Here is a 15,651-nt window from a genome sequence, read left to right on the forward strand (position 1 = left end):
ATATTCATCTAAATATTTCAATAAATATTATAAGTATTTATTTTTATAATAAAAAAAAATATATACATATATATATTAGAATTAGAATTAATATGCATAAGTTAAATTTTTTGTATACGGTGTATTGCTGGTGGTAATGATTATTTCTTGTAATTATTTATAAAATTTAAAAAAAAATTTAATTTAATTATGTTCAAATTTTTTTTCAGTGTAATGTTTTTTTCGGGTCTTTCTTGCATCTCTCCATTAAATTTTTTTTGTCGATGCGCGCAATTTTCTCATTACCTCCTCACACCGCACATATTTATATTTTCAATAAGTTATAATATCCCAGAAGTACCAATCCCCCACGATTCACCCTGGATCCCCCGGATCACCCCGGAACCCAACCGGAAAGCTAGAACAAGCGGCTCGGAATTTTGTACTGAAATTTTTGAAAATGTCCTCTCGGCCCGGAATTCGATTTCAGGCATGAATCAGGTCAGAAACCGCCCGGATTTCGAATCCGGATTCCGGCGTGAAAATTGTCTCGAAATCGCCCCTGATTCAGACCTGAATTTCAGAGCGGAATCAGCCCCGAAAAGAAAGCATGAATCAGCCATGAAAAAGAAGCCTGAATCGGGCATGAAAAATATCGATGAATCACCCATGAAAAACATGGATGAATCCGACCTGATTCCCATTCCCAATTAAAATAACAATGTTATATACCCTTTATCATATAATTTTAGTATTTATTCTTTGTTTTTATATTTTTTTTACTATATATATTTTTAATGCATGATAACGCTAGCCCAAGTGCTTTTTCAGGCGGTTGTGTATCTTCCAGCAACTCGATAGCCTCTATAAAAAAAAATAAATTTAATATTATTCAATAAATTATTTTTAATACATACTGATTACTGTGTTAAAAATATTTGGAAACGCCCTTAATGATTCATTCACTCCGTCAATATTAAAGTCCACCAAAATCTGTTCGGAAAAAATTAGTTTTAAGCTTTGGGACAATTTGTTCCTGCCCAATAATGACTTTATTGCTTGAATCTACAAGATTCGAAAACAATAAATCTTAAAAAACAGGAAAGTAACGCTAACTTCGGATGGAGCCGAATTTGATTTTCCTTGCAGATAGGTAGCAGCTTATTTAATTATATATATATCGGATCGTATATACTTGGCCGATCTTTATTTATTCTTTATAGGGTCGGAGATGTCTCCATCACTGCGTTGCACACTTTTGACCAGAATTATAATACCCTCTGCATGGGTATAAAAACAAAAATGATGAGTTTCCATTAAAAGGAAACTTTCTTTCTTACATAGGCATGTACAGTCAGCGCCACAAAAAAAGCCGCACTTTGAAGGCTTACGAATTTTTACCTTTCAGGTCCTGTGGTTTCATTATATGATTGTGGATTCGCCCGATTTTTTTTTTAACAAGTTAACTGATGGTATGTTAATAAAAGTGTATACCAATTTTTATTTTAATTTTGTTTTTAATATTAAAAAAATGTTGTTTTTTGGGTTGACCCTAGTTTTAACGACTTATCACTATTATGGCAAACTTAAGGAAAAAATTCATAAAAGTTATAATAATGAAAAAATTCAACGAAAACTATTTTTTTTCAATTGAACACCTTGTTAACTATAAAAAAAAATTTAAATCTAGGCAATTTAACAATAGACATATTTTTTAATTTAGCTTAATACTTAGTAATTCCACCTTTGGCCCTAATTACAGCTTTTACCCTCTCGATCATAAAATCGTAAATGGAACACAAATATTCCTTCGTTATATCGTGTATTCCAACTTTTTCTATAATTTGATTTAGCTCTTCCATAGTTTTGGGCTTTTGCTTTCTTATTTTGGCACCCATATAGACCCAAAAATTCTGGATTGGATTAAGGTCTGGGCTGTTTCCTGGCCAATCTAAGGACTTCATGCCCAATTTCTCCATCAAATTTGTTATCTTTAGATAGAAAAATGTTAAATTTAACTAAATAAGTTGTTTTGATAACAATCGGACACTGAATAACTCAGAGATCGCGCTCGATAGCATGGTGCAGAATCATCCTGAAAAATGGGTTTTTCATCTTCTTCACTTATGGACTCAATGCTAGGCACAACTCCACTTAAAATTATTTCTTTGTATTTTTCTGCATTGACCATACCCTGAACCATTAAAATTGATTCAGATTTATATTTGGATATGCATCCCCCTACCATAACATACGGTGAATGCTTTACTGTAGCTATGCAGCAATTTGCAGAATAACGTTCCCCACGTTTACGGCGCACCTTGAGGATTCCATCAGATCCAATGAGATTAAATTTGGACTCATCTGAAAATAGTACTCTTGACCAATCAGAAGCAGTCCAATTTTCCTTGTCCTTGGCCCAGTTTAGACCATTTTTTTTCATTCGCGGATTCAAAAGTGGCTGTTTTGCAGGTGATCCTGCAAGCATTCCCGTAGAGTTAAGTCGACGTTGAACAGTTCGCTCCGAAATATCTTTTGAAAACTGTTCATGTACCTCAGATCTTATCTGCACTGCAGTTTTAAAACGATCCTGCAGGCTCGTTCTCATAATAAAGCGATCTTCACGTGGCGTGGTGCATTTTTTTTCACCTGTTCCTTTTTTCCTTTTTACTTCAGCTATCTAACGATATTTTTTTAAAAAACGACGCACTGAGCTTTCATTGAAATGTGTTTCAGCCGCTATTTGCCGATTTGACACATTTTGTTCAGCCAATAAAATAATTTTTTCTTTATCGCGATCAGTGAACAGCTTTTGCTTCGGCATGATTTTATAGGTGTCTTTACAAAAAAAATTCTACCAAAAGCAACTTAAGCAACAGCGCTCTTCAAATGACAAAATTATGTCGAAAATAGTCAAGGGAAACCCCCCTAAAAAAATAAGGCCCAGAGAATAAAATTTAGGAGAGGAGATAAAATTTAAGTGCGGCGTTTTTTGTGGCGCTGACTGTATGTTTCCTTCCTTAATCGCCCGTTCCAAATTAAAGAGTTCCAGGTCCCCTGGAACTGGAAAAGTTTGGCCTATGTTGATGCCTTTAGTTTCCTTTTTGAGGAAAACCCCAAGGAGAGCTGTCAATTTCGCCACTTGCTCTGTATTGGCCTTTAATTGTTCGGTAAGCTTTTTATTGCTCTCCTCCAACGAGGAGCGCAAAAGGCTCACCTCTGCCTTGAGGTTTGCTACTTCATCGCCCTTATCCTCTTTTGGTGCCGCTACTTTCCAATAATTCTATTGCGTGGGGTAAAATAAATTTAAAAAAAAAGAAAGGAAAGCTAACTTTGGGCGGATCCGACTTTACCCTTGCCCTTGCAGTTATTAACTATATATATATCAGATCGTATATAGTTGGCCGATCTTTACTGCGATCTTTCACTGCGTTGCACATTTTTGACCAAAATTATAATACCCTCTTCAAGGGTATAAATAAACATAAATATTCTTAATTATTATTATTTTATATTTGTTTACCGTCCATGTTGAAAACAACTTTCCTCAATTTTTTTGGGGGTTGGTCCGACATTCTAAAAAAAAGGTTTTTTTTATAGGTTTTGGCAATTAAATTAATCTGTATTGATATTTTGCTGCCTGTGGTCTTTCATGTGTTGGTGTCGATTGTGTGAGGTGATTCCTTATGGTAACCTGCTAATTATTTCTTAATCTATTTATTTGATGAGTTTTGATTTATTTATTTTGTTTTGAATACGCAAATGTTTTTTTTTTTTGGCCTTCGAACCATGGTAGGTGAATCTTCCTAGATACCCAAAGCGCCATCGGTAAGGGCATGCCCGATTCGTATTAGAAAATACGCCTAAATACGACTAAACACCTCCGTATTCAAAAAAAAATATGTATATAAAAAAAAAACCGAATGCTAAGTAAAACCTATGAATAATGCAAATATGGTGCTAGAACCAATTCGCCCTTATATGGCATCGCTACAGCTTTTCTTTGAAAATTTGAAACATTAAATCTTTCCTCTTTTGATGCCATATCAAAACTTCCTAAGCAAATACCTAAAGCTAAAGAAGTTACAGGGCTATCATAAAAGCTCCTAATATTTATCATCCTTCTACCTAAAATGAAAATTCCTTCTGTATCTGCTTCAAATCCATCTACCTCAATCGGGATGTTATCTAAAACAAAACAAAAACAATCTGGTCTTTTATTCCTAAGTGTGCATCCCTTTGATTTCAATAAATGACCAATAAGCTTTATATCCTCATCTTCCACACAGATTTTTCTATCCTTAACTACCTTCCTATAAATTTGCGGTAAAATATCTGTTGGCTTTCGGACAAATTTTTTTAAAGTGTGCAAATAATTTTCAAAAGAATAAGACGATCCTAAAACCGGATCTCCGATTTGTTTTATGGTGTCTTTTACATGAAGCAAGCCGTGAACATTGTGGGAGACACTGCTTTCTCCAAAAATTATAGGAAAATTAGCAACAAACAGATCCAGCATCCGTTGAGCCGTTTCCAAGTTGGAATCTCGCTGGACGTGAGATGAAAGCATCCTGTATGAAAAGTGCAACAAAAGGAATAAATAATACTGGTCACCATTAACTGTATCTTTAAGAGATACAATGCCAGTGTACTAAAGAAATTTCCGAAATTCTGTGGCTTTCCAATGTGGAAATTCATTCAATGTTCTCGGCTTGGGTGCAAACTCTCCTGGAACATGACTGTGCATTGATTCTTGAACTTCTGATATTATTTTTTATTCAATTTTGAAACTATATATTATTTTTCTAATTTATTATTATTAATTCTATTCAAAAATTTTCGCATGACGCCTAATTCAATAAGGTGCATGCAATCCAAAGGGACTTTTGTTACCATCAAGACCCCCAGTTTTTCAAAAACGGACTGAAAAGCTAAATATTCTACTTTATGATGGTGACGGTATGTCCTGTCACGAAAATTTTCATCTGTAATCAATTCACCACGTTCAGTGCTGAATGTCAATACAGAATCTATTTTTTGGATGCATTTGCTACAGCTGTGACTGGACGTATGTCCAGGAGTACCAGTAAGAAATGCCCTAGCAGGTGCATCCCAAACGATTGCTCTAATATTTATAAAAATTTGTTTATTTGAAATGGTTAAACCATTTTTAATAATCTCGGACAACTCAGACACAAAATTAGACAAAAATTCTTCGCAATTAAGGGGCTTATTATGACCATTAAAAACTCCAATTGGCAATACGGGACGGGTGGAAATATTATTAATTCTAATTAAAATAGGCCATAGTTGCGCCCTAGGACTTTTAAAAAGAGGAAGTCCGTCAATATTTAAATCAATGCTCAGACAATCAGGTAATCGGGGATAAACTGATAATTTACTTAATTGTTTGGATAATCCGATATGCAAGTAGGAACCGCCCGCTACTTTACTAATATCGGGTTTTTCCGAACAATTAAATTTATAAAAGGGCTTAACATTCATCTTATGAGAATTCAGAATCTCAATAAGATCTATAGCACATGATCCTGTTGGCTTATGTTTTAAATACCAATCTTTTAATTGATTATTTAAATCACAACCACCATGATCGTGTCCACCTAAGCTACCAATGTCTACTACATTATCTCCTATTTCTTGTTGACCTATTATTGGCTCCAAAGGAACCCTATTGCCTCTTGCACTTGGTTCTAAATCTGCGCCCTCATTTCCTATTATACTGTGACTTAGAGCCTCCCTCTCTTTTTCCTAACAGACGACGCATTTGTTTGGAGCCAACTTTTTTATTATTATTACTCATATTTTTAAAACAAAAAGTTTACAAAAATCCCTAAACATTTGCGTATTTTATTTTTTTTATTTATTTTGTTTATTTTATTTTTTTTTTATATATTGTTATTAATATTGTTGGAATACCCCTATTCAACTATCAAAAATACCATTTATCGATATATGTACATAGATTTAAGCTAATTCTAATACTGAACGTCTGCTCACTCTGAAGTGCCATCGCTATCTTCCTCTTGTTGCTTGATCAAATGTTCATGTGGTGCGGTGTTGAGCCGAAAATAATGATGTGAATATAAAAGATCTTGTGTTTTTCATATTTAACATAAAACGGTCTATTGATCTCAATATTTCAATAGGTTATGGGCCCAGACCATGCCTAATAGAATTTAAATTAATACGCGGTTTTTTTTGTATATATGTACATACATATATGCCGTTGCAGATTCTTGTGAAATTCATTTTTCTGCAAAGTCTCTATACCATTACAACGTGTGGTGAAATTAGTTTTGATTTTATATTTTGAAATTCTTGTGTGCGTGTGTATAGGTGATACAAGTAATGGAGAAATTGAAACAAAACATAAAAGCGTTTAACGGAGATCAGAACTCCGTATGGAAGTTTCGAGTTCGCTCATTGCGTGCAAAAATAGATATTCTTAGAGTTGTAGATGAGGAAAAACCTGATAGTGAGGATGCCAATTGGGTCAATGATAATAGAAGTGCAAAAAGTGTGCTCATTGAGCACTTAAGTGATTCATTCTTTCGCATCTAGGGACGTCACAGCTCGTCACAGCATGCCACGAAGCGTGGTGTCGTATGATTGCAGAATGATTATGAAATACACTGGAGGATGTGCTGTATTCCGAGGAGGCTGCTGGAAATCTCATATCGGTCAAACGGCTATAAGAGGCTGGTTTGACAACCCAGTTTGACAGTGATGGTATCACCATATCGAAGAATGGAATGACAATCATAAAGAATTCAGGTATGTTAAAAAACGTACCAATTATTAAATTGCAAGCGTTCATTGTTTGTAAAGAATCCAACAATTATAGATTATGAAATGAGAGGTTTGGGCAGATTAGCAATGATAAACTATTAGAAATAAAGAAGAACAATTTATTCAATGATACAAGCCTTATTAATAGTTTGAAGTTATCAGAGGAAATTTGTGAACCTTGTTTGAGCGGAAAACAAGCTAGGCTTTCGTTTAACCAATTTAAGGATAAAAGACATATTACGCGACCCCTGTTTATAATACATTCTGACGTGTGTGGACCTATCACCAGTTTCTTTAGATGAGAAGAACTATGAATCCAATATGATTAATTCTAGAGCCTTCAAATAGGAAATTTTCCCGAATGATACTAAGGAAAATAATAGCTTCCCGAATGATAGTACGGAAAATGAGAATATTCTGAATGAGAGTAAGGAAAGTGAAAATATCCTGAATGATAGTACGGAAAATGAGAATATCCTGAATGATAGTACGGAAAGTGAAAATATCCTGAATGAAAGTAAGGGATGTGAATAAGAGAAATTTCCTAATGAAAGTAGGAAAAGAAAGCAAGTTGATCCTCTAAATGAAAATAAAAGACATATTGATGGCATTGACAACAATAGGAATGGTGCTGTAACAAATAAAAGAAGTGAAAGGTTATAGAAAAACTGCCTTTCACTTCATCAACTTATATGTTGATGATGTGGTCATAGCTACACACAATACAAATAGGATGAATAACTTTAAAAAATATTTAATGGAAAAGTTTAGAATGACTGACTTGAAAGAAGTACGACATTTCATAGGCATAAGAGTAGAAATATGCGAAGATAAAATTTTGTTGAGTCAATCTGTCTACATTAAGGGATTTATAGATAAACTTAATATGAGTAATTGTAATCCGGTAAATACCCCTCTATTATCTAAACTAAATTATGATGCGCTTAACTCAGATGAAAGCTGTAGCGCACCATGTCGAAAATTTTATTGAATGCCTAATGTACGTAATGCTATGTACACGACCCGACTTGACTACTGCAGTAAATATCTTGATAAATTGTTCTTCTTTATTTCTAATAGTTTATCATTGCTAATGTGCCCAAACCTCTCATTTCATAATCTATAATTGTTGGATTCCTTACAAACAATGTATGCTTGCAATTTAATAATAGCAGTAAAAATAATTCAGAGCTATGGCTCTGAATGGTTAAAAAGGGTCCTCAGATATTTGAAGGGTACCATTGATTTGGGGGAAGGTTACTGGGGCACAACAGGTTATCTATTTAATATGTTCGAACCAAATTTAATGTGTTGGAATACAAAAAGGCAAAACTCAGTAGCAGCCTCATCAACTGAAGCTGAGTATATGGCTCTGTATGAAGCCGTAAGAGAGGCTGAAGTCCCCTTTAAATAGTGTCCATATTAGAATTGTAATACCAATTTAAATTTATGAGGACAACCAAGGTTGTATAAGCATAGCAAATAACCCATCATGTCACAAGGGAACAAAACATATTGATATTAAATATCATTTTGTAAGAGAGCGAGTTGAATCTAATGAAATTTGTCTTGAGTATATTTCGACAGATAATCAAATAGCAGATGTCTTCACCAAGCCATTACACAGTGGTCGCTGCCATAGGCCAAAAATAAGAAAATTGATTTTGAGTTATTCTAGCGAAAACCGGTTTTACTATTAGCTAATTGTCCAAAGTTTATGATGCAAAATAGTCTGCTTGGATTTTCTAACGGGACTTTCTAAAAATAGAATGACAAAAGCGAACTTATATTAATGCACTTTCAATTTGTCCGCAGTGGAGTACACACGCCAAATTAACTTGCCCAAAGATCTAGAAATGTGTTGGATGCCCTAATTAAGGACATAAAAAATAAGGGATATGAGCCGGATTTGGAAGAATCCCAAAAACAAGTTATCTATGTTTGTAAGAAGCTTGCATAATTTTGGCAAATCGTCCAGCGGAAACAAGGAATATTTTTGAAAAAATATTCTGAATGGCTTGAGTGCAAAGAAATTATTATTTTAAAATGCAGTTCGCCACCAAAAGTTTCTAATTTATATCGTGGACGTCCAAAGAAGGATTTCACTGAGATTTTAAATAGGACGAAACGCCGACGCATAGCAGAGGTTGCGGTTCGAGATGAGTCTGCTGCATCTCTTTTACGGATGTCTGATTTCCAAGGGAATAAATCAATTTCCGAAATAAGTATTGAAGAAGTTTTAGCTGTTTTCATGGAATGCCAACTTACGAAACACCAATATTTAGTGCTACGTATATTCATTAACTCAAAATTATCATTTTCATTGTTGCCCAGCTATGACCAAGTTTTGTGTGCTAAAAGAAAAGCTATCCGGATAATATTACAGTCAGCGATTCTCAAGCAGAAGTTGAGCTTCAAAGCTTATTAAATCACACTGCTGAACGCATATTGGAACTTCAAAAAGAGGTTATCTACGATATAAATGATGACCATTTGATTTTATTTGGAAAATGGGGATTCGATGGAAGCACTGGTCATGCTGAATATAAACAGACGATGATGGATAGCGACTTAGCAGACAGCAATATGTTTGTTACATCATATGTGCCCCTTAGAATGGTTACAAAATCGGACCATTCCAAGATTATTTGGAAGAATCCAAGGCCATCTTCGACTCGATATTGCAGACCAATCCGGTTCCAATTTAAAAAGGAGACGACTCAGCTTTGCCTAGATGAAGAAGCGTATTTTGAACACAAGATTGTAACCTTAAAACTAGCAAAGTTGAAATACAAAATCGAAAAAGAAATATCGATCATTCCTTGCAACTTACCATGGTTGATGGTAAAGTTTGTAATGCATTAAGTGAAACAACATCTACAAACTGCTACATATGTAATGCCAAGCTAACAGAAATGAACAACCTAGAAGTTTGTTAAACAAAAGAAGTTAATGAGGAGCGATTTGAGTTTGGACTGTCACCGCTTCATGCGTATATTCGATTTTTTGAATATTTTCTTCATGTATCGTACAGATTGGACGAAAAAGTGTGGCAAATTCGATCCCAAGAGGCTAAAGATAAGATTTCATTGAGAAAAAAATGTATTCAAGATGAGTTCAGGGCTAAAATGGGTCTATTAGTAGATCAACGTAGAACTGGAGGAAGCGGTACATCTAATGATGGCAACACAGCCAGAAAATTCTTCAGTAATCCTGAAATATCTGCCGAGATAACTGGAATTGATAAGAATTTAATAATTCGAGTCGCAACTTTGTTGCAAGCGCTATCTTCGGGCTACAAAATAAATTCAGCAAAATTTGGCGACTATGCTCTAGAAACCGCAAAGCAGCTGATTGATAACTCCCCCATTGGTTCATAAAGTTTTACTTCATGCTCCAAACCATTCTTTATTATCGATTGGAGAGCTTTCTGAGGAAGCCGCTGAGGCAAGAATTAAAGATATTAAAAAATTTCGATTGCAGCATACGCTCAAAATTTCACGAGTCGCTTCAAATACAGATTTATTTAACAGATTGCTTTTAAGCTCTGACCCATTTATTAGTGGGAAAGAAAAATTTCTTATATCCAAAAATCACCGTTACTAGAGACAACCATTTCCTTACTAAATGAAACAATTTAACAATTTGTACGAGTTTATGATTTCGTAATATTGTTCGTTTTCTACTTAAATATATTATTATTGTTTTGTTATCATAACTTTTTTTATGAGGTTGGCGTGGGAGTGGAGTTGAGAAATCACTCCAATATTTTTGTATTCTAGTTCTAAGTTTGTAAATAACTTACAGTAAAAATATAAGCCTAATCTGACAAGTGCTTTTATGACTGCTCTCTCATGAAAGCGTTACCACTGATGCAATCGTTCCTATGGAAGCTATAGGATATAGTGGTACGATCTGGTAAATATTTTTATAGTATATTCATAATATCTCTAGATTTTTGGTGAAAGTTTCAAAGCTATAGCACACCTAGAAGTATTTATGGCCGCGGCTCCACACAAGCCCGACCACTGTGCATTACCAGCGGCCAAACTCATGGAAATGCGAGAGAAACTGGGACTACACAAACATACAGATATCTAAATGAACGTCGATTCTGTAAATTGATTTTATTTTAACTTTAAGTTAACTTTAACTTAACATCAATAAGTCCTTGAATATTACTTTAAATATTAGACACTGAAGTCGTCATGTAAATTATAAATTTAACGGTTAGGAATATGAATATTACTTTGTAAACTAATTAGTTAATAATTGATCTGTTCGGGTTTTTTCTGGGTTTTTCCCGGTACCTTTGCTGCAAATGCTGGATCAGATTGCACCCCAGAATCCACACCAACCACATTAGAATAAGTATTATATTAATGAATTATTATTTGAAAACTTATGGATGTTATTTTTGAAAGGGGCGTGTTGGAATACCCCTAATCAACTATCAAAAATACCATTTATCGATATATATAGATTTAAGCTTTTTCTAATACTGAACGTCTGGTCACTCTGAAGTGCCATCGCTCTCTTCCTCTTGTTGCTTGATTAAATGTACTTGTGGTGTGGTGTTGAGCCGAAAAGAATAAAGTGAGCAAATTAATATATAAAAGATCTTGTGTCTTTCATATTTAATATAAAACGGTTAATATTCATCTAAATATTTCAATAAATATTATAAGTATTTATTTTTATAATAAAAAAAAATATATACATATATATATTAGAATTAGAATTAATATGCATAAGTTAAATTTTTTGTATACGGTGTATTGCTGGTGGTAATGATTATTTCTTGTAATTATTTATAAAATTTAAAAAAAAATTTAATTTAATTATGTTCAAATTTTTTTTCAGTGTAATGTTTTTTTCGGGTCTTTCTTGCATCTCTCCATTAAATTTTTTTTGTCGATGCGCGCAATTTTCTCATTACCTCCTCACACCGCACATATTTATATTTTCAATAAGTTATAATATCCCAGAAGTACCACCCAGTCGGATTTTATGGAACTACCTGGGACAAGGGTACATCCCTATGTTGCGGACATGTCTGCTAACGTGTCCGACACCTGGACAGAAAAACAGACATGTCTGCTTACGTGTCTGACACCTTGACAGAGTACTGGACGTGTCTGCTTACGTGTCCGATACCCCAAGCTGGAATCTAAGGAAATAATTTCCCTGTTCAAACAAAATTCTTTATTTGCTGTTACATTTGCCTAAGTCCTAGGGAAATTAGAAAATTTTATCTAAGTCCTATGAAAAATACATGAAAATTTTATAAGTCCAAATAAAAATACTTAGAAAATTTTCGGATAAAAAGACTTAGAAAAGTTTTTGCATTATTTGTATGGAAACACTCGAAAACTACTGTTTAAAGATTAATTTTTATTAACATAATGTAGTTTATGTAATTAAAAACTTCTTATAATAATAAAATAACAAAAAAATAAAAATAAAAACAATTCGAAAAACAAAAACATAAAAACGAAATTAAAAAAAAATTAAATAGTTCAAATTAAATACATTTCAACCTTTTTTTGGCGGGATCATAGAAATGTATAATACATTATAATAATTAAATTAAAAAAAAGTGTATTATTGTGTAAAATTGTGTAAGAACAGAAAAAAACGAGAAAAAAAAAATGTGAAAAGCGACAAAATGGTAAGTATATAATAAATAAAAATATTCTTAGTCTAAACATCAGATTAATCCGATATTGTGTGAATAAGTGGTACCAAAACAATTTCATTTTCATTGTTGGTAAGGTGTAGATATTTGAAAGAGATATCACAAACTGAATATGTTTCGACAGTGTTACAAACATCTGCGTCAACTAAAATAATTCCAATAGCAGAACTATCCATTGGCACAGTAAAATAATTTCTTTTGTTCATAAATTGTTGAGACTTTATAAAGCAATTGCCGTCTATAAATTGAAAATCAATGATTTTTAATGGTCGTCCATTTTTCAGGCAGCACACGTTGTCTGGCTTTTTTTTGGGGGGTGTAAAATCTTCAAAATTAAATTTTATTACATTCCCATCCTTATTAAATACAGCTCCTGTTTCTTTAATTCCTACTGCTGGAATTGGCGAGGAGAATTTTTTGGACAGCTGCTCTAATATTTTATTTGGTTTCTTAACGGAGCGTTTGATCTTTTGCAGAAAATTTTCAAATTTATATGCGGTAAAATCTGTTAGATGGCCGATTTCTTTAACACAATCAACTAAATGTAGAACGTTATGAACGTTATATGTTAACGATTCCACAGGATACACATTTGTAAAATATTTGACAAAGTGCTCCAACATTTGTCCTGCAACACGTGTTTGGATTGCGTGTTTTTTGTCTAGCAGTAATCTGTATGCACAAGAAAATGTTAAAAAGTGGTTATAACACTCCTTTGAAATAACATTTTTTAAAAGTACAGGCCCTGTATATACTGCAAATTGTCGAAACTCTATGGCTTTCCATCGTGGAAATTCGTCTAATGATCTAGGTTTGCGACCAAACTCCTTTGGAATGCAATCTTTGAGACTAACTAATTTATCTGATATTACCGATAAATCTTCCTTCGCTATTTTGAATCCACGAGTTCTTCTTTCTATGATATATTTAAGCATTTTTTTGCAGACTCCTAAGTCAAGGAGGTGCATAGGATCAATGGGAAAAGCCGTGATCATGTCTATGTTTAATCTCTCAATTTCTAAATAGGTGTTCTTAAATAAAGGAGAGTGATGTTCAGGGTAAACTCTGTTTCTGAAGTCTTCGTTCGTCATTAATGTACCCACTGTAATGTTAATCCTTCTTCCAACTTGAGTGCATTTCATGCAGCCATGTAAGGCGTTCGTCCCAAGGGTTCCACACATAAAGGCGCGCGCCGGGGCATCGCAGATAAACGAACTAATTTTCAGCTTTATCTGTTTATTTCCAATTAGGATGTGATTTTCCTCTAAATTTTTATATTCGGCTACGAAGTCATGAAGATACTGATTTACATTTGCAGGCTTTGAATTACCTGAATACGATCCTATCATAAATACTTGTGAATTTGGGAGATTTTTTATATATCCCAATATAGGCCAAACACACATTTTTGAACTTTTAAAGAGAGGCAACCCATCAACATTTATATCTAATAGCAATTCATTTTCGTCTCTCAAAATATGTTTCACAGATTCAAGATAGGGCCTAATACCAATGTGGGTGTAAAGTCCTGGAGTAACTGTTCGAATTACAGCCTTCTTATTTTTTGCAGATAACAATCCCTTTTCTGAAGTTGGTACTTGAATATTTTCTGATTTTAATATTTTTAATAACTCTTCCAACTGATACCTTGTTATGTTACAAGTTCTGTACCACTTAGCTAATTTTTTTTTTAATTGCGATGTACTGTTTGTAACAATACATTCGCTTCTATTTATATTCGGAGTACCTATATTTTCTTCAAAAAATTCTTCGTGCGGTTCCTCGTTGGTGTTACTCGATAATTCACTTTCCAATTGCTCTTCCGGTACTGGCCTTGTGAATCGCTGAGCTACACGTCTTAAAGTACGCTTAGAAAATCCGCTCATATTTGTAAAATAAATACAGAATAAATTATATTTTAATAAATTAAGATGCACACTCTTTGCCAGAAATATGAAGACTCAATAAAGTAGCAAAAAAGTTCGCCCTTTTATACTCTTGACGAAGCAGTAAAATGCATTCAACTTTTTTTAGGACGTTTTTTAAAAAATCTTTTTAGCAAACAATCAATCTAGTAGGCTATAATTAGTATATCTATTGACTTTTAAATGAGTTTTAATTGTTCAAAGCATCAGAACATATTATGGAGCGAAAATTTGAAATGGTTTCAAACGAACCCAACCCATGTTGCATGGCATTACAGGCAAGGATTGATGCACTGGAAAGTATGTAAATGGGATACAATTTTCAAACTAATCCTACTAAGTGACTCAATATATTTAGAGATGGAATGGAAAAAGTTTGCAAGAAGCTGGACGAAATGCAAAGTGTGCATAAAAAATGCTATTTAGATACATATACATACATAAATTAAACATTTTTAAACTTTTATAGAAACAAATGCAAATATGAATGCTAAAGTATTAGGCTTCATGAACCAATTATCAAAAAATATGGTGGAGCCTAAGGTGGAGCTACCCATAATGGACGAATTGAACCTTCAATCATTGGACAATAAAATTGGGGAGTCTCCCAATAATTACGTAAGAATTATACATATATGTATATATAAATAATATATATTTTTTTTATTTTCAGCTCCAACTATTTAAGAGGATGCTTATTCCTGGAGGAATTTCAAAAAATCTCGAAAGAATCTTTCATAGATCGCTTATTTTAAAAATGAATTTTAATGGCGAACTTGAAAAAATTTCATTTAGAAGATATAAAAATATATACAACACGTTATATGGAAAGTTCTTTTTGCAGAAATTCTTGCTTTTAGTTGCATCTAATTTATTTTAATCTATAGAAGTAACAAAGTCAGATGGAAGAACGGATGAGGAATTTGAAAAGGAAATTCGGGAAGCATTCCAACGTACCAAAAGGAAGGAGTACAAAGCTACCTATCGCTCCAAAAAAAGGAAATTGGAGGAAGATTAAATTTAATTCTAATTTACATATAATAAACATTTAAATAATCTTTAATTTAATAATTAAATATACTACTTAAATATGGTACATACAAAATATTCAATAAAAAATTTTAAGAAAAAAACATAAACAAAGTCAGAGTTTCATTTATTTTGAATCAAAGACAACAAACCCAAATCCAAAAGCAAAAAGAAATTCAAAAGCAAAAGCAAAATAAAGCAAAAATAAAA

The 15,651-nt window shown here is 33.2% G+C and overlaps 1 protein-coding gene and 1 long non-coding RNA gene across 2 annotated transcripts; one reads left to right on the forward strand and one right to left on the reverse strand.

The window, feature by feature from the left end:
* Nucleotides 1–710: 710 nt before the first annotated feature.
* LOC116655301 lies at nt 711–3,553 on the reverse strand. The gene is made up of 3 exons (XR_004310432.1): nt 3,503–3,553; nt 897–972; nt 711–843 (listed from the first exon to the last, which is right to left on the reverse strand). It is a non-coding gene; the product is annotated as an uncharacterized LOC116655301 (long non-coding RNA).
* A 10,835-nt stretch (nt 3,554–14,388) lies between these two features.
* LOC123257583 lies at nt 14,389–15,443 on the forward strand. The gene is made up of 4 exons (XM_044717320.1): nt 14,389–14,712; nt 14,773–14,814; nt 14,882–15,030; nt 15,086–15,443. The coding sequence occupies exons 1-4, from the start codon at nt 14,631–14,633 to the stop codon at nt 15,290–15,292; spliced, it is 480 nt and encodes a 159-aa protein (XP_044573255.1). The 5' UTR covers nt 14,389–14,630; the 3' UTR covers nt 15,293–15,443.
* Nucleotides 15,444–15,651: the final 208 nt, after the last annotated feature.

Source organism: Drosophila ananassae, chromosome XR (assembly GCF_017639315.1).
Source record: "Drosophila ananassae strain 14024-0371.13 chromosome XR, ASM1763931v2, whole genome shotgun sequence".
Lineage (NCBI taxonomy): Eukaryota > Metazoa > Arthropoda > Insecta > Diptera > Drosophilidae > Drosophila > Drosophila ananassae.